This window comes from Malus domestica, chromosome 08 (genome assembly GCF_042453785.1).
Source record: "Malus domestica chromosome 08, GDT2T_hap1".
In the NCBI taxonomy this organism is placed as follows: Eukaryota; Viridiplantae; Streptophyta; class Magnoliopsida; order Rosales; family Rosaceae; genus Malus; species Malus domestica.
In genome coordinates, this window is record NC_091668.1 from 29179525 (window position 1) to 29197793 (window position 18269).

The window sequence follows — 18269 nt, forward strand, 5'->3', positions numbered from 1 at the left end:
AGTGTCAACCTCATCAGTACAAATATGAACCCATATTTGCAAATCATTAATTAACCGTCAATTTAACAAAATTTCTAACGGATGTATGATATTGAAATGAAATGATAAGTAATGTATGACACTGAAATGTTTTCAAGATGTTGTAAGCGGTTGCAATTAACCTTAAACTTGATGAGGTAAAACGCAATTTACTCTGGATTTTATGTACTAAATACTGCTATTCATACATTGAAATCTTAGATTATACAACTTTACAAACAAATGATCACGCAAGTGACTATGAACACAAAAGAAGGTAAGAAAACGTTACGGCAGGTCCGGGAAAACTTCCTCCAAGAAATTGATGAAACGCTTAGCGTACAGCTCCGGTTCGACAGCAGAAATGCGTTGAGGCCCTTGAGGGTCAATATTCTTGAACGATTTGTAAGCATGCTCGAGTTTCTTTTTCGCATTGTATTCCTGCAGTATGTCGATTATCCCCATATAAAGAACCACGTCATAGAATTCAAAGAGTTCTACTTCTGTTGAATCGACCTCTTCCTGCGCAGGCTTACGTTTGGCCTGGGCCGGCATGTTTACGCCTAATTGCACCCTTAACCTGAGAAAGATTCAGCTGACAGTAACTATGTGCTGCTCGAACAATGAATGAAACACCGAATCCAACAACAGTTTTCAAGCAATGAATTTCTATGTTTTCAGCAATCTAATTACCGTTGCTTGACCGTGCTACTAAGTTACTCGCATAAGCATAACTATCCAAATCAGATGAAAGTTGATTAGAAGGTTAGGCCGCATATCATGAATCTTTTAGGGTGTCGTTTCACTCATACCAAGGTAACAGAAGATCCGAATGCTTATGGCATCAAACTTCAAAATATATCAGAGCGCAAAAGTGCGAATAGTAAGTATAAAAGTACAAACAACAGAAGTACCTTCCTGTACCAGGGAGTAAGAGATCGACTTCTTTGTCACCGAGAGAATAAGCTTTCAACGGACTTCCTCTGATGTGAGGACCTGGTGCAGTACTGACAGAGCCAGGTTCATGGGTTACCAGTAGAAGACCTTTAGGAGGAATCACAAGCTCCCCTTGCAAAGTCACACCTATTCAAATTGGAATATAAGTTCAAATATGAAATATGTAAAATGCGAGGAGATAAGGGAATTCAGTTGGTATTAAAAGCTTGGCTGGAGGGAATTCCATTCAATGTCATTTTCATTATGTTTCTTTCCCATTTCTTCATTCTTCCAAGTGCGTGCCATTTCGAAATTATGAAAATCAAGATTCTAAAATGCGATAGGCGCTAGTTGGCCGCCTAGATGTCAATAACATGGTAAGGATAAATGTTCCACCCCCTTAGTGGCGTGAGGATGTTCCAAATCCCAAAATGTCGACCAATACTAAAGTCTGTTTGCCCAAATTTTAAATTGTAATAAGAACTAGGCCAGTTGCCGAGTTGTCATTAATTGCTCAGATTTTCTTTTCCTACAGTCCTTTTTCTGCATTTATTCTGAGTGTATGACTTTACTGTTTCCAGGGAAAGAAATCATTAATCGGAAAACTATTCGCATCACCAAATAGAAAAGAAATCAGAACATACGTAAAACAAATACAAGTTCATTTGAAAAGTATTTGTAATCAGAAAGAGATGCTTACCATCATCAGCAGGTAAACTCTCATGGTTGTGCATTGTAGGAGGAGGTTGTGAAAATCCCTTCAGATCCTCGGGAGCTCTAAAATGTAGACCCAACAGAAGGCTATAATCGATAATTTGCTGAGATTGTAGAAACATGCAGTCTAGTGATATTTGTCTGCAAAACAAAGAGGAGGAAAGATTCCAAGAGATTATAAAATGTGGAAGAGCTTACTCAGCCAATTCTTATTAACATTCTCATTTTGGGGACACATGCATAATCGATAAGCAGCAAATCTATGAGATGTGAACACACAATGTATTATTGAGTGTAGATCTACATATAGCCTTAAGACTTCGTAAGAATATCAAGCTTGTTACCGGAAGAACAAAATATAGTACTGAAAAGTAGTGTTATAAATGAAAAACAACAACATAAATTGCAGAAACGTAAGAGAATTCTTATATCAAATCCATTTTGATCGGAATTCTAAAATTGACTTAAAGCTTATTGAACTGACTAATAGCATTTGGAACATGTTTTACGTTTCCTGTCTTAACATTGAAAGTAAATAAACTAATCAACCACAGGAGATTTGAAGCATTTTAACTTACAAATCAACAAGGCAAAGAATAGATTTCCAGGGACTACACAGTTTCCATGTACCAAGATGCATGATACAAATTTACCGGTGAGGTTGAAATATCCCTCCAACCGGCTTGGCTCTTCCTCAAGGCAAGCTTTACAGGTCAAAATCCAAAGATAGGACGCAGAGGACTGGAAGAAGAAACTAATGCAGGACATATATCTAAGGGTTAGATTCTATTGCAAGTGGTTTTGGAGAATTAGACCTCGGACCGAGTATGTTATATTGCATAAGTTTATTAATCTTATGATCAATGAAGTTATTCCAGAGAGATTGTACAACAACAACAACAACAAAGCCTTTTCCCACTAAGTGGGGTCGGCTATATGAATCCTAGAACGCCATTGCGCTCGGTTTTGTGTCATGTCCTCCGTTAGATCCAAGTACTCTAAGTCTTTTCTTAGAGTCTCTTCCAAAGTTTTCCTAGGTCTTCCTCTACCCCTTCGGCCCTGAACCTCTGTCCCGTAGTCACATCTTCGAACCGGAGCGTCAGTCGGCCTTCTTTGCACATGTCCAAATCACCGGAGCCGATTTTCTCTCATCTTTCCTACAATTTCGGCTACTCCTACTTTACCTCGGATATCCTCATTCCCAATCTTATCCTTTCTCGTGTGCCCACACATCCCACGAAGCATCCTCATCTCCGCTACACCCATTTTGTGTACGTGTTGATGCTTCACCACCCAACATTATGTGCCATACAACATCGCTGGCCTTATTGCCGTCCTATAAAATTTTCCCTTGAGCTTCAGTGGCCTACGACGGTCACACAACACGCCGGATGCACTCTTTCCATCCAGCTCGTATTCTATGGTTGAGATCTCCATCTAATTCTCCGTTCTCTTGCAAGATAAATCCTAGGTAGCGAAAACGGTCACTTTTTGTGATCTTCGCTAGATTGCTCCGGTCATTAGTGTGGATAAGTATATAAATGGATAGAGATAGGAAAGCAAACACAAGATGTACGTGGTTCACCCAGATTGGCTACGTCCACGGAATAGAAGAGTTCTCATTAATTGTGAAGGGTTTACACAAGTACATAGGTTCAAGCTCTCCTTTAGTGAGTACAAGTGAATGATTTAGTACAAATGACATTAGGAAATATTGTGGGAGAATGATCTCGTAATCACGAAACTTCTAAGTATCGGAGTGTGGTGTCGTCTTGACTTGCCTTATCTGTCTCATAGGTAGATGTGGCATCTTCTCTGGAAGTACTCTTCCTCCATCCAGGGGTGGTATCTTTAACTGGTGGAGATGCACAAGGTAATGTATCAATTTCACTTGAAGCTTACTTGTAGTTTCAGGCTTGGTCAAGCGCGATACAAACCATGTAGTAGGAGTCCCCCAAGTCGCCGAGCTAGGAGGTCTGCTGAAAGAGGTGACAGACAAGGTAAGCAATCAGAGCTCCGACTGATTGTTCACCTTCTCCCCATCTTGCAGCAGCATGAAGGATAAAGAGAAGAAAAATGAGAAGAGATGATATGAGATACTTTTGCTTTTGAAGAAGTAACTTTCCACAGGCTTATTCTTGAACTGAGCTGGAGGGTTTTCTGGTTTCCTCCAGAGTATAGTCCGACTGAAGAATTTGAGGGTCAAAACAAGTCCATCAAATCTAGAGTACGTTCCACCCTGCTGATATGGGATACTTTTGCTTTTGAAAGAGTAATGGATGTATCGGCACGTGTGCTGTTACGCTTGTCTCCACATGCTTCCTTGTATCCTTCGCACTTGCCCTATCTGTTGCTCAAGCAGATGCGGAATCTTCCCTGGAAACATAAGATGTTGAAGATGAGTACTCGAGAGCAATGCCAGGTAAGTAATCAGGTAAGGGGTTCCAGGCAGTCAGTTCCTGGCTGGAAGCTTGATTCCAAGTGCTGACTGATTGCTCTCTTTCTCCTTGTCTTGCAGGTAAAAACAAGGCCAAAAGAAAAGACAGGGAAAAAGCATGATATGGGATACTCTTGCTTTTAACCCTGATGATATGAGATATTCTTGCTCTAGTATAGCTTGTTTGCAGAGGTATTATCGGGGGGAAAGAAAGCTGAATATTTCGAAAGGCTTCGTTGGGAGTGCCCTCTCAAATGTGATGAAGGGTTGAGCATGTTTGCAGGTCTGCCTGTCCGTTGGGGATGGAGGTCGACATATATAGGAGTCTCCCTAACAACAAGTAGTAATGCTATTCCTTTATCCTGCTTGGTCATAGCACGGTAGTGGGAGCTGCCAGTTTCACATGTTTTAACTCTGTCAGAGCACTTTGAAAAAGTGATCTGTGGTATCTGGCTCTCGAGATTCGGAGAACGATGCCTCTTCGATTTTTGAGAAAGCAATCATGCTGGGGGTCTGACTCTCGAGATTCGGAGAGCAGTGTCTCTTCGATTTTTGAGGAAGTAATCATGTTGGGAGTCTGGCTCTCGAGATTCGGAGGGCGGTGCCTCTTCGATTTTGGAGCAAGCAATCTTGTTGGGAGTGTTGTCTCGAATGTGAGTAAAGGTTGGGCATGTTTGCTAGTCTACCTTGCCACGAAGCACTAAGGTTGACACACAGGGACTTTCCAATTATCCAGCAATGGTACTGTTCCTTTACCCTCTCTTCGATTTTGAGAAAGTAGTCATGTTGGGAGTCTGGCTCTCGAGATTCGGAGGACGGTGCCTCTTCGATTTTGGAGCAAGCAATCTTGTTGGGAGTGTTTTCTCGAATGTGAGTAAAGGTTGGGCATGTTTGCTAGTCTACCTTGCCACGAAGCACAGAGGTTGACACACAGGGACTTTCCAATTATCCAGCAGTGGTACTGTTCCTTTACCCTTGTGGGTAATAATATGGTAGCTAGACCTTCAAAATTTATGTGTCTAAACTTTATTAGTGCTGTTTCTTTGCTATTCTTTTACCTTTCTTGGTCAGAGCGATGTAGTGGGAGCTGCAAGCTTCACGTGCTCAACTTTGGCAGAGAACTTTGGCAAAGTTATCTGTGGTACCCATGAGCTATTGTTGCGTGTGGGAAGTGGGTGATTGAACAGTAAGATTCATGTGTTTTCTACTTCACCAGAAGTCTTCGACAGAATGCCCATAATTTTTGCAAAGCTGAGTGTGCGTGTGACAGGTGCTGACAAGGCTAGAAAAGTAGGTGCCTCTTCGATTTCTGAGATCGGCCCTCGTGGTCTCTGAGCAGCCCAGCTTTTGAGAAAGCGAGCGCCTCTTCGATTGATTCGGAGAACGATGCCTCATCAATTTTTGAGAAAGCAATCATGCTGGGGGTCTGGCTCTCGAGATTCGGGGAGCAGTGTCTCTTCGATTTTTGAGAAAGTAATCATGTTGAGAGTCTGGCTCTCGAGATTCGGAGGGCGGTGCCTCTTCGATTTTGGAGCAAGCAATCTTGTTGGGAGTGTTTTCTCGAATGTGAGTAAAGGTTGGGCATGTTTGCTAGTCTACCTTGCCACGAAGCACAGAGGTTGACACACAGGGACTTTCCAATTATCCAGCAATGGTACTGTTCTTTTACCCTCTCTTCGATTTTTAAGAAAGTAGTCATGTTGGGAGTCTGGCTCTTGAGATTCGGAGGACGGTGCCTCTTCGATTTTGGAGCAAGCAATCTTATTGGGAGTGTTTTCTCGAATGTGAGTAAAGGTTGGGCATGTTTGCTAGTCTACCTTGCCACGAAGCACAGAGGTTGACACACAGGGACTTTCCAATTATCCAGCAGTGGTACTGTTCCTTTACCCTTGAGGGTAATAATATGGTAGCTAGACCTTCAAAATTTATGGGTCTAAACTTTGTTAGTGCTGTTTTTTTGCTATTCTTTTACCCTTCTTGGTCAGAGCGATGTAGTGGGAGCTGCAAGCTTCACGTGCTCAACTTTGGCAGAGAACTTTGGCAAAGTTATCTGTGGTACCCATGAGCTATTGTTGCGTGTGGGAAGTGGGTGATTGAACAGTAAGATTCATGTGTTTTCTACTTCCCCAGAAGTCTTTGACAGAATGCCCATAATTTCCGCAAAGCTGAGTGTGCGTGTGACAGGTGCTGACAAGGCTGGAAAAGTAGGTGCCTCTTCGATTTTTGAGATCAGCCCTCGTGGTCTCTGGGGAGCCCAGCTTTTGAGAAAGCGAGCGCCTCTTCGATTTCTGAGATCGGCCTTCGTGGTCTTTGAGCAGCCCAACTTTTGAGAAAGCAAACGCCTCTTCGATTTCTGAGATCAACCCTCGTGATCTCTAAGCAGCCCAGCTTTTGAGAAAGCAAACGCCTCTTCGATTTCTGAGCAGGCGCCTCTTCGATTTCTGAAGCTCCGTCGAGTGCAGATTTTTATAGGGGCTGGCATTAAGTTCCAAAGCACACTTGAATCTCCACCAGTAGAAGCTTCATTCTTGCACTTCTAAGATCTTGATTTGTCCGACCTCTTCTCTTTTCAACACCTTTGAAAATGTCTGGCCCCTCCGACCGTCGTTTTGACTTGAACCTTGTTGAAGAGGCAGCCCCGCCTTCTCCAGACAACATATGGCGCCCATCCTTCGTCTCCCCTACTGGTCCTCTTACCGTTGGGGATTCCGTGATGAAGAATGATATGACCGCTGCGGTGGTGGCCAGGAACCTTCTCACTCCCAAAGATAACAGACTACTTTCCAAACGGTCTGATGAGTTAGCTGTTAAGGATTCGCTGGCTCTCAGTGTTCAGTGTGCAGGTTCTGTGTCTAATATGGCCCAACGCCTATTTGCTCGAACCCGCCAAGTTGAATCATTGGCGGCTGAAGTGATGAGTCTCAAACAGGAGATTAGGGGGCTCAAGCATGAGAATAAACAGTTGCACCGGCTCGCACATGACTATGCTACAAACATGAAGAGGAAGCTTGACCAGATGAAGGAAACTGATGGTCAGGTTTTACTTGATCATCAGAGATTTGTGGGTTTGTTCCAAAGGCATTTATTGCCTTCGTCTTTTGGGGCTGTACCGCGTAATGAAGCTCCAAATGATCAACCTCTGATGTCTCCTCCTTCTAGGGTTCTGTCCAGTACTGAGGCTCCAAATGATCCCCCTCCGGTGCCTTCTCTTTCTGGGGCTCTACCGACTGCTGAGACTTCTCCTAAGCAACCTTTGTGAAGGCTCCCTCTTGTGTGTTTATTTTGACTCATGTATATGTACATATTTGTAGCTTATCGGGGATATCAATAAATAAGCTTTCCTTCATTTCAACGTATTGTGTTAAATACACCAAAGTCTTCTTCGCTAAGTTCCTTGAATTTTCTTTTGTTGAAGCTTGTATGTTGAAGCTTTCTGAGTGGAGCATGTAGGTTGGGGTAGTGTTCCCTTAATTTCCCGAGTGAGGAAAACTTCTCGGTTGGAAACTTGGAAAATCCAAGTCACTGAGTGGGATCGGCTATATGAATCTTAGAACGCCATTGTGCTCGATCCTGTGTCATGTCCTTCGTTAGATCCAAGTACTCTAAGTCTTTTCTTAGAGTCTCTTCCAAAGTTTTCCTAGGTCTTCCTCTACCCCTTCGGCCCTGAACCTCTGTCCCATAGTTGCATCTTCTAATCGGAGCGTCAGTAGGCCTTCTTTGCACATGTCCAAACCACCGTAACCGATTTTCTCTCATCTTTCCTTCAATTTCGGCTACTCCTACTTTACCCCGGATATCCTCATTCCTAATCTTATCCTTTCTCGTGTGCCCACACATCCAACGAAGCATCCTCATCTCCGCTACACCCATTTTGTGTACGTGTTGATGTTTCACCGCCCAACATTCTGTGCCATACAGCATCGCCGGCCTTATTGCCGTCCTATAAAATTTTCCCTTGAGCTTCAGTGGCATACGGCGGTCACACAACACGCCGGATGCACTCTTCCACTTCATCCATCCAGCTTGTATTCTATGGTTAAGATCTCCATCTAATTCTCCGTTCTTTTGCAAGATAGATCCTAGGTAACGAAAACGATCGCTCTTTGGTATTTCTTGATCTCCGATCCTCACCCCTAACTCGTTTTGGCCTCCATTTGCATTGAACTTGCACTCCATATATTCTGTCTTTGATCGGCTTAGGCGAAGACCTTTAGATTCCAACACTTCTCTCCAAAGGTTAAGCTTTGCATTTACCCCTTCCTGAGTTTCATCTATCAACACTATATCGTCTGCGAAAAGCATACACCAAGGAATATCATCTTGAATATGTCCTGTTAACTCATCCATTACCAACGCAAAAAGGTAAGGACTTAAGGATGAGCCTTGATGTAATCCTACAGTTATGGGAAAGCTTTCGGTTTGTCCTTCATGAGTTCTTACGGCAGTCTTTGCTCCTTCATACATATCCTTTATAGCTTGGATATATGCTACTCGTACTCCTTTCTTCTCTAAAATCCTCCAAAGAATGTCTCTTGGAACCCTATCATACGCTTTTTCCAAATCTATAAAGGTCGTCGTACCCAGTGCACAAGGCTCCCGCTTTACGCAGGGTCTGGGAGAGGTGAATGTCGGCTAGCCTTACCCCCATTTTATGGAGAGGCTGCTCCCAATTCCAAATCTATAAAGACCATGTGTAAATCCTTTTTCCCATCTCTATATCTTTCCATCAATCTTCGTAAGAGATAGATTGCCTCCATGGTTGAGCGCCCTGGCATGAACCCGAATTGGTTGTCCGAAACCCGTGTCTCTTGCCTCAATCTATGCTCAATGACTCTCTCCCAGAGCTTCATTGTATGACTCATTAGCTTAATACCCCTATAGTTCATGCAATTTTGTACGTCGCCCTTATTCTTGTAGATAGGCACCAAAGTGCTCGTTCGCCACTCATTTGGCATCTTCTTCGTTTTCAAAATCCTATTGAAAAGGTCAGTGAGCCATGTTATACCTGTCTCTCCCAAAAGTTTCCACACTTCGATTGGTATATCGTCTGGGCCTATTGCTTTTTTATGCTTCATCTTCTTCAAAGCTACAACCACTTCTTCCTTCCGGATTCGACGATAAAAAGAGTAGTTTCTACACTCTTCTGAGTTACTCAACTCCCCTAAAGAAGCACTCATTTCATGTCCTTCATTGAAAAGATTATGAAAATAACCTCTCCATCTGTCTTTAACCGCGTTCTCTGTAGCAAGAACCTTTCCATCCTCATCCTTGATGCACCTCACTTGGTTTAGGTCTCTTGTCTTCTTTTCCCTTGCTCTAGATAGTTTATAGATATCCAACTCTCCTTCTTTGGTATCTAGTCGTTTATACATATCGTCGTAAGCCGCTAACTTAGCTTCTCTGATAGCTTTCTTCGCCTCTTGCTTCGCTTTTCTATACCTTTCACCATTTTCATCGGTCCTCTCCTTGTATAAGGCTTTACAACATTCCTTCTTAGCCTTCACCTTTGTTTGTACCTCCTCATTCCACCACCAAGATTCCTTTTGGTGTGGGGCAAAGCCCTTGGACTCTCCTAATACCTCTTTTGCTACTTTTCGGATACAACTAGCCATGGAATCCCACATTTGGCTAGCTTCCCCCTCTCTATCCCACACACATTGGGTGATTACCTTCTCTTTGAAAATGGCTTGTTTTTCTTCTTTTAGATTCCACCATCTAGTCCTTGGGCACTTCCAAGTCTTGTTCTTTTGTCTTACTCTTTTGATATGTACATCCATCACCAACAAGCGATGTTGATTAGCCACGCTCTCTCCTGGTATAACTTTGCAATCCTTACAAGTTATACGATCCCCTTTCCTCATTAGAAGAAAATCTATTTGTGTTTTTGACGACCCACTCTTGTAGGTGATCACATGTTCTTCTCTCTTCTTAAAGAAGGTGTTGGCTAAGAAGAGATCATATGCCATTGCAAAATCCAAGATAGCTTCCCCATCCTCGTTTCTCTCCCCAAAACCATGGCCACCATGAAAACCTCCATAGTTGCCTGTCTCCCTGCCCACGTGTCCATTTAAATCTCCTCCTATAAATAACTTCTCCGTCTGAGCAATTCCTTGCACCAAGTCTCCAAGATCTTCCCAAAATTTCTCCTTCGAACTCGTATCCAACCCTACTTGAGGTGCGTACGCACTAATCACATTGATAAGTTCTTGTCCTATTACAATCTTGATTGCCATGATTCTATCTCCTACCCTCTTGACATCTACAACATCTTGTACCAAGGTCTTGTCCACGATGATGCCAACACCGTTTCTCGTTCTATTTGTGCCCGAATACCAAGTTTAAACCCTGAGTTTTCTAGATCCTTTGCCTTACTACCAACCCACTTAGTTTCTTGTAGGCACATAATATTTATCCTTCTCCTCACCATAACTTCCACTACTTCCATAGATTTTCCCGTTAAGGTTCCTATATTCCACGTTCCTAAACGCATTTTGCTCTCTTGAACTCTACCCTTCTGTCCTAGCTTCTTCACCCTCCCCCGTCTAATAGGATTAAAGTACTTCTTTTGTGTGTCCCGGGTAAAGTTGATAGGAGCATATGCTCCCAAACAACTTTGAGTGGAGTCGTTCGAAAAGAAGTTTCTATGGCCCCCTTGCTCATTTAACACTGCATCCGGGTGCCGATGGAGATACAGCGACCCTTGCTCACTTATCACTGTGCTCAGGCCACACAGCGCGCCACTTACGGGTGACGCCCTAGCTTTAGCACGATTTTGTTCTGGATTCATTTTCATAAGGATTCGACGTGATCATGGAGTGCCGGCTGTCGACTACCTGACGCCCTCCCCCTCCTCCTTTATCCGGGCTTGGGACCGGCCATGTAAGACATAGGCGGAGTTATTCCAGAGAGATTGTAACCGAAAAAAAAAGTTATTCCAGAAGGATGCTTAAGCAATGAAAATCACTCACAGGTAATCACTAATACCTTTTCTAAAACGTAATAAATGAAATTAAAAAAAACCGCAACAAATAAAAACTCACAAGGACTTACTTAAAAAGTCCTCCTCGCAACAGTTTGTCCATATGAAATTCAAATTTCAGATCGAGATCTTTCAATGTCGTATTCTCATCAATTTTATCTTTGTCCGTACATCTTCCAATAGTTGAACCCTTCAAATCATAACGGCGATGAATTCGTAATTCAGTGCAAAACATATTCCCCATGACCATAAACCGTACCTAAAAACAATGCATTTAGAATAAGTCACACCAACCGAGGCGACATCCAATGAAGAACTGCAATCTGGTAGAGTGATAAGTTGCTCAATACCTTTTTTCCACCTTTTAACGTTATCCGATGGAGCCCAAAATTTTTTGTGATGAGAGTGTTTTCATGTTCGTGTACATGGCTATAATATCTAGGCAGCATCTTCAGCATAACCTGCATATGAATTGGGAAAAAGAAAATGATTCATAATTCCTTTCAACATCCTTCCCAAACTTGGATGAGATAAGTTAGTTGCCGAAGATAAAGCTAAAAATAAAATTGAGAAAAGCAAAATCTAAGTCCTCATATGGAGCTGATTGATCATTCTGTTCGAGTACGAAGCAAAAGGAATATAAAGGGTAATTAAACGGCTTGGCACGACAGGAATTTTGAGTACAAAGAAGTTATCGTGCGTGTGTATGTAGCGTAGAAGTTTGCGTGAGTTCAAACCTTCAGTTCAGTTTTTCTTAAAGTCTTGATGAAAAATCTATCATCATGAGAAATATAGAAAATACTGCCACTTTTCCCCGGAGAAGAAATCTCTCGTAAACCATTGTCACCACAAATGGACATCATGTACTCTGCTGCATCTAATTTAAACATCTCCCTTAAATTCCTGAAATGCGAAAGTTTCATCAGGCAGAAAGAGATCCAATTGCTTATTTGCACAGATACAGCGGAAACATAAACTTGCAACGATACATTGTCCATATTGTTAAGACATGTATGACTCCAATTAAACTTGAACTTATTTGAATACGACTCCAATTAAACAAGAGATTAAGTCGAAATATAAATGAATCAAATTTACAGATTTAACAGAAACAGCATCATTTTTAAAGTTCCATATCTGCAGATTCTCCACAAATATCACAATTATGGAGGCCAACCATGTAAATCCAGGTACAACAAGCACATTACCAAAGGGAAATAAGTTGATTAGGCCTTCTCGTGATAGAGCTATTATCTGCTAGTCTATTTTTAGTGCTTCCAAATACTTGAGCTTAGCTATTAGGACATGGACCGATAATAGTTGAATTTCAAAGCAGTAACCCGCATGTGGGAACCCAAACTCCCCCTCCATAGGTAACATCTTCAATTGTTCGTTACTATTATTCCCAAACGCTTAACCTATTAGAGGTTGAACCAACACCCGACAATTATTCTACATTCTGTAAGTGTGCAAGCAAGCTCGAATATAAGGGCTAATTGGTACTTCCGAGGCCAGGAAATCATTAAGTGTAGGTAGCATCCTATACTTACCTTATTAATGCGCATAAACCAGTACTAAAAGCTCTGCTAAAATCCACTGTGATGGAGGAGGCTAGTGCTATGTTACAAATAGTGGGAAGTTTCATTGTTTTTCATTAGTCCTAGAAATCAATGTCATTCACTCAAATAAATTTAAAAGTGGTCAGGTGTTGGTGATGGACAGTAAAGAAAAAACATAGGAGCAGGACAGAAGGCAGTTATATAACATTGAAAAAAAGAGAGATGCCAAGAGAACCACTGTTGCGGTCAACAGATGTGTATTTATTTAAACATTTTGACACACATTTTTGGGTTCCCATTGTGTAACTTACTTTTTTCAAGGATCCGAAATGTCTATATTTCAATTCATCATTCATAGATCATTCTTGTAAATATGAGACAAATCCGTCTATATTTGTAGTGAAGAAATATACTGTGCTATTCTTCCAAAACCGATGGGTTAATGGTTCATGTATTGTGCTGGATGAAAGATAACAAATCGGACTCAAGATTTTTCCATTCATTGAGACATATGTAGACAAATATGCACTGATCAGAAACCAAACAATCCAAATGCATGATGCTCATTATGTCACTCACTTTCAGAGGTTAGAAAACGTGGATACGACAACTATTACCTGAAGACCATCGGACAATAATCTTTCCAATAGAAATCAACTGAATAATGTGGAGGTGTAAACTGAGAACCCTTTCTAGGGAAATACATCCTTATTCTGGCTCGATCTGCAAAATCAGAAGGTCGAACTTCACGTACAGGAACTGGTGTGATCTTCCCAACAGTGTACCTGTGAGCTTCAAGCAGAATATTTAGTAAGTGTAAAATAATGACTTCAGCAGAAACAGATCTGCCCAATATTTTTAATTTTTATACTGGCCGACGTCAGGTAAAATATTGAGAGATCAGTGCCGGTGAATATGCATGAAATCAGAAACATTGAAGATTGAACACACATGCAAACCAGATGTTGAATATCAAACTGTCACTTTTGTGAACATCGTAGTATTAAAATTTAAGACTACAAAGGTGTGGGTCATGCAATTTACCTGATACCGAGTTGCAAATTAAGCATTAGATAATAGCTTATGTTGGCTCCAATCATGTCAATACATGAACTCTTTGGCATCACTGAAACATTATTTCGTTGTTTACTTTTCCGGGATATCTCTGTATGATTCCTCTCTCTCTCTCTAACCAACACCCCTTGCACATATTCTCTCTCATAAACTGAAGTGTTATTATCTCGCATCTCATGTTCAATATCCTCAGAGGATTGGGACAATGAGCTTAAGGAGTCATAACGTATAAAATCTCTAGAAGGATAGCGATCGGTCCAATTTTTATCTAATGACATGGCCTTGCGTGATATATGCCTCGAATTTCTTAAAATTCCACCAATAGACATTTTCTCTGAAAAACTGCACTTGACAGTTGGTCTAGTGTTGCCTTCCGTTGAATTTAGCAAATGTCCAGACAACGAGCTTGGCCCGTCACTGCTATATCCTACAGAGCCGCACCACTTCTTTAGGGACGGATGTTTAGTTCCTGCTGGATAAAATGTTCCTTTTCCATCCTTTAGGCCCCGACTCCACGTTCCAAAATAATATCCTCCGTCAGGAAACTTGTAAACTCCACACCCATCTCTTAACCCATTTAACCAAGAGCCATTGTACAGATCACCATTTTCCCATTTCATGATCCCTCTTCCACACATTTTCCCGCCTTTCCAACTCCCAATATATGTATTCCCACTACTCCACAAATACCTACCACTACCTTCCTGTACTCCTTCCTTGCACGATCCTTCATAGATATCTGAATTCCAATACTGTTTTTTTCCCATCCCGTGCTGAATATTCATCCTCCAGGAACCCTGGTAGAAAGAACCATCAGGTCCATTAAAAATGCCATAACCATGAAGGTAACCTCCAGAGAAATCACCAACATATTGTGCTCCTGATGTCCAAATTAGCTTCCCTTTACCTGTCATTTTCCCTTCTTCCCAATCACCCTCGTATACTGTTCCATCACACCATGTGTATTTACCGTTACCATGAGGCAGAGTTCCCTTGAAATTTCCAACGTAGACATCTCCATTTGAGAAGGCTTTCTCGCTACGCAACAGATAAAAAAAGAAAGATATCATTTATGGAACCTGGTTTATAGATCAAAGGAGAGAAGATGGAGAGATAACCTGAGAATTATTACCTTACAGCGTATTCCATGACAGCATATAACAATTAACTCAGCTGTCCTGTATAGCATTCACAGACTTCATCTTGCACAGGCTTTCTAACTATAGACAGATCATCAGGTAGTATAACAAATTATCTTCAATCAGCTTCACCATCTACGATAGAAGCAGCAAGCGGGTTTTGGGACTCAGTAATTGAAGCACATACATCAAACGAAAAATCATATATCATATTTCCCATTTTGTGATGCCAAAAAGAGGAGATAGTGGACGCAGATTCTGATTACTTCTGCACTAGCAAAAAGATGCACGATCCTCTTAGGTTATCACACATTTGTATTACGGTTGCCAATCGTATACGATATTATTTGCAAATAGTCATCTTTTTTTTTCTTAATTCCAATGCATTTTGACTTCTATGTCTTAAATTATGAGGTACATTATAAAAGCTTAAGATGCTGAGTTATAGAAACTTCGAGAGCTCGTAGCTTTCAGAAATGAATCTCAGGTGGACGCGTCTAAAGCAAACACTACACATCGAATTCCAAACAATTGTAAGCAACAAACCCTAAGGATTTAACGTAAAAGCACAGCTTCTTACTGTCCTAATCATCTACTTCCAAACTAAAAACCGTAGATCTTATATCTTTCTTAACATCACTATATGACTTCATTTTTTGGATAAAAACGAATTGCAACAAGCTACCAACAGAGCACAGCTTCTTACTAACGAACACTACTTGCAGCATGTACTAAGTGTATAGACCGTTGAAGCACGTGAAGTACCACCTCGGAAACCTAATGAAATTGAAAATACTGGGCCACTACACCATCTCCGAAACTTCGACAACAAATCCAACACTAATTTATAAAATGACAGAACCTAAATTTCAAATAATTTTAATTATGTAAACTACTACTTTCCCAGACAACGGATTATACAGCTATCTGTTGTCTCCTTCACAGTAATTTTACAACATGAAAACGGTCTCATGATCATAATTTTTGAAGCTTGTGACATGGTATTGGTAAGTATCCAATAATCAACTACCTTTTACAGAAAATTGATGCAGTGAGGTAAACTATTCCTATAACATTGGATAAGTAAAAGATATACAAAACACCAACGCACGTTCGCAACTACTTAGGGCTTGTTTGGGAAGTGTTTTTAAATGACTGAAACCGCTTTTAGAGAAAATGTTTTTAAAACCAATTCTTAGTAAAAGCACTTCAAGCGCTTTTGGAACTTGGAAATATTTTCTCTAAAACCGCTTTCCGTCATTGAGAGACCTCACCCGATAAATTGAACTTCTTTTCCTTTCAAACACTAATGAATTTTCGACACAATTATCAGACAAATGATCCAACAGATTATTTATTGGTAAAGTTCCAGGGACGGTCTAGCGACCCACTAATAATCAACACCGATATTATCCTCAACTTAACCGTCACATACGACAATCCAACAGGTGCAGAGTTTTATACAAAAAGGAGTATGCGTAATTAGTAGTAGAACCATTCAATATAAAAGAGATTTAACTCGGTTTCCGATGTGCGAGAAGCTTCAACATATATGAATGCATAAACAAACAAGTAAATAATTAGTGAGTTAAACGAGGAGGAGCAGCATGAACTCACCTGGGTTCAGAAGAAAAACTCGATTCGAGAACCGAGACGAACTCTCAGCTCACTGAACCGGATTCCGGCTTTCAAGGACCGAAATTTAAGTGATCATTCGGTTTGAAGCTGTTTCCTATTTTTTCGCCAGCTGGGAATGAAGAACGCAGAATCAAAGGAAAACGCGACAAAACCCATCCGAAAAACAGAGCCTTGATTCCGTTGTTAAGGAATCCTGCCACGTGTAATGCAACCGTAGTTTGGGACCCACATCTTTGTTTTCTTTCTCCTCTTACTTCATGGCATCACCACGTGGAATGTGATTGACGGACAGACAGAAAGAGAGGGACGGGGAAATGCGTGGGAAATGGATCCTCTCTCGGACAAGGATTGTCTGCCTCCACTTTCGATACTCTCCTGTACATTTCTGTTTGTATGATCATGGTTAATCTATATTAAAATTTTATATTACTATTTATTTTTATTTTATTATATCTATAAAAAATAATATAAAATGTTGACGTGACTTAACCGTGACTACACAAAGCAGGGCACGGAGGGACCGGAAGTGGAGGGCAGACAATCCATTTTAAAAGTTATAATAATTTTAATCGTTTGATTACATTTTAAAAGTCTCATGGACTTGGTAGAAGACATCCGGAGAGGATCCTTCCCAAAAGCGTGTACCTGCGTTGTACCCGATCTAGGATTCTAAAAGCAGCCGCCGACTCACACCAAGTTTACTGGCACGAAAAGTATAGTATGGTTTACCTGGGGGCTGAGGGGGTCGAATCGGGTGTGTCTCGGCGCACCAAACGACGTCGTGATTCGTGTGGGGAATTGGATTCCATTGGTCGCTTCAGTCTTCCGCTAAGCCTAAAAGCCATGTGGAATAGCCTCTACTTGCAACTGACCGGATTCTCTCGTAATTGTATTTTAAATCGTTTGAAAAAAATTGCATGCAACGGATAAATTATTACCACATTCTTATGTAATAATATATTATTATGTGCAATTATTTTTTCATATAAAAATGTATTATTAAATAGAAATTACACGTGAGAGTAAAAGCATTTTATATATTGCTCTCCAATTTGAGGCATCCCCTTATAAAAATTCGGATCAATCAAAATGGGTTTGCCTGAGACTCAATTTCAAAACGAACATGTGACGCAAACAGGCAGTCAATAATGATATGTACAAGATAGGTCCTCTTAAATTATCTTAAGTAACTGAAGAAAATTGAGATTTCACCATAAAATCAGTTGTTAATATAAGAAGTAGCCAATTAGTTATAAGCACACGCAAGATCCATTCTTTCTCCTGATGTGGGATTCACTCTCAACAGTAACATGTGCATGAATCCCTTTCTCCTTGTCCATAAGTGTTTTCTTTGTATTTACACACATATATAGATGCATAAAATACCTACACACATACATACGGGATTATGCAAGAACCTTGAGTTTTGAAACTGTGGCGGTATCTTGTATTTCAGGAACTGCGTTCCTCCTTACTGTTTCTTCCCGTATCGTACGACTGCTGTAACAATACTATTTTTTTTCTTTCCTGGTCAGGACAATGCAATGTTGATTCCTGAGCCTGCTGTTAAAAAGTTAGCAACTGCCTTTATCAAGTTGGGAAATATCAGTTTGATAAATGATGTTTTGACGACAGTTGATGCTTCTGGCTGCAAGAGTGATCAGGTGAGTATCGTGCTTGTCAATAAGTTTTTTCAGAAAGTTTATACTTCTTTTTGCTAGAAGCACTGACGGTCAGTTGCTACGCGTGCATATTTAGAAGAATGACGAGTCGGT

General features: G+C 40.9%; 1 protein-coding gene across 4 annotated transcripts; it reads right to left on the bottom strand.

Annotated features, from left to right (window-relative positions):
* Nucleotides 1-172: 172 nt before the first annotated feature.
* LOC103441898 (phosphatidylinositol 4-phosphate 5-kinase 8-like) lies at nucleotides 173-16762 on the bottom strand. Of its 4 annotated transcripts, XM_070826093.1 has the most exons (11): nucleotides 16474-16652; nucleotides 14850-14991; nucleotides 14625-14755; nucleotides 13688-14514; nucleotides 13261-13428; nucleotides 11822-11987; nucleotides 11435-11545; nucleotides 11156-11343; nucleotides 1655-1809; nucleotides 933-1101; nucleotides 173-598 (listed from the first exon to the last, which is right to left on the bottom strand). In XM_070826093.1, exons 4-11 carry the CDS (start codon nucleotides 14500-14502, stop codon nucleotides 307-309), a joined length of 2064 nt encoding a protein of 687 aa, XP_070682194.1. In that variant the 5' UTR covers nucleotides 14503-14514; nucleotides 14625-14755; nucleotides 14850-14991; nucleotides 16474-16652; the 3' UTR covers nucleotides 173-306. The 4 variants fall into 4 exon arrangements, with proteins under 4 accessions (XP_070682194.1, XP_028963175.2, XP_070682192.1 ...); XM_029107342.2 differs by having other exon boundaries at nucleotides 13688-14755; nucleotides 16474-16762; XM_070826091.1 differs by having other exon boundaries at nucleotides 13688-14755; nucleotides 14850-15124.
* Nucleotides 16763-18269: the final 1507 nt, after the last annotated feature.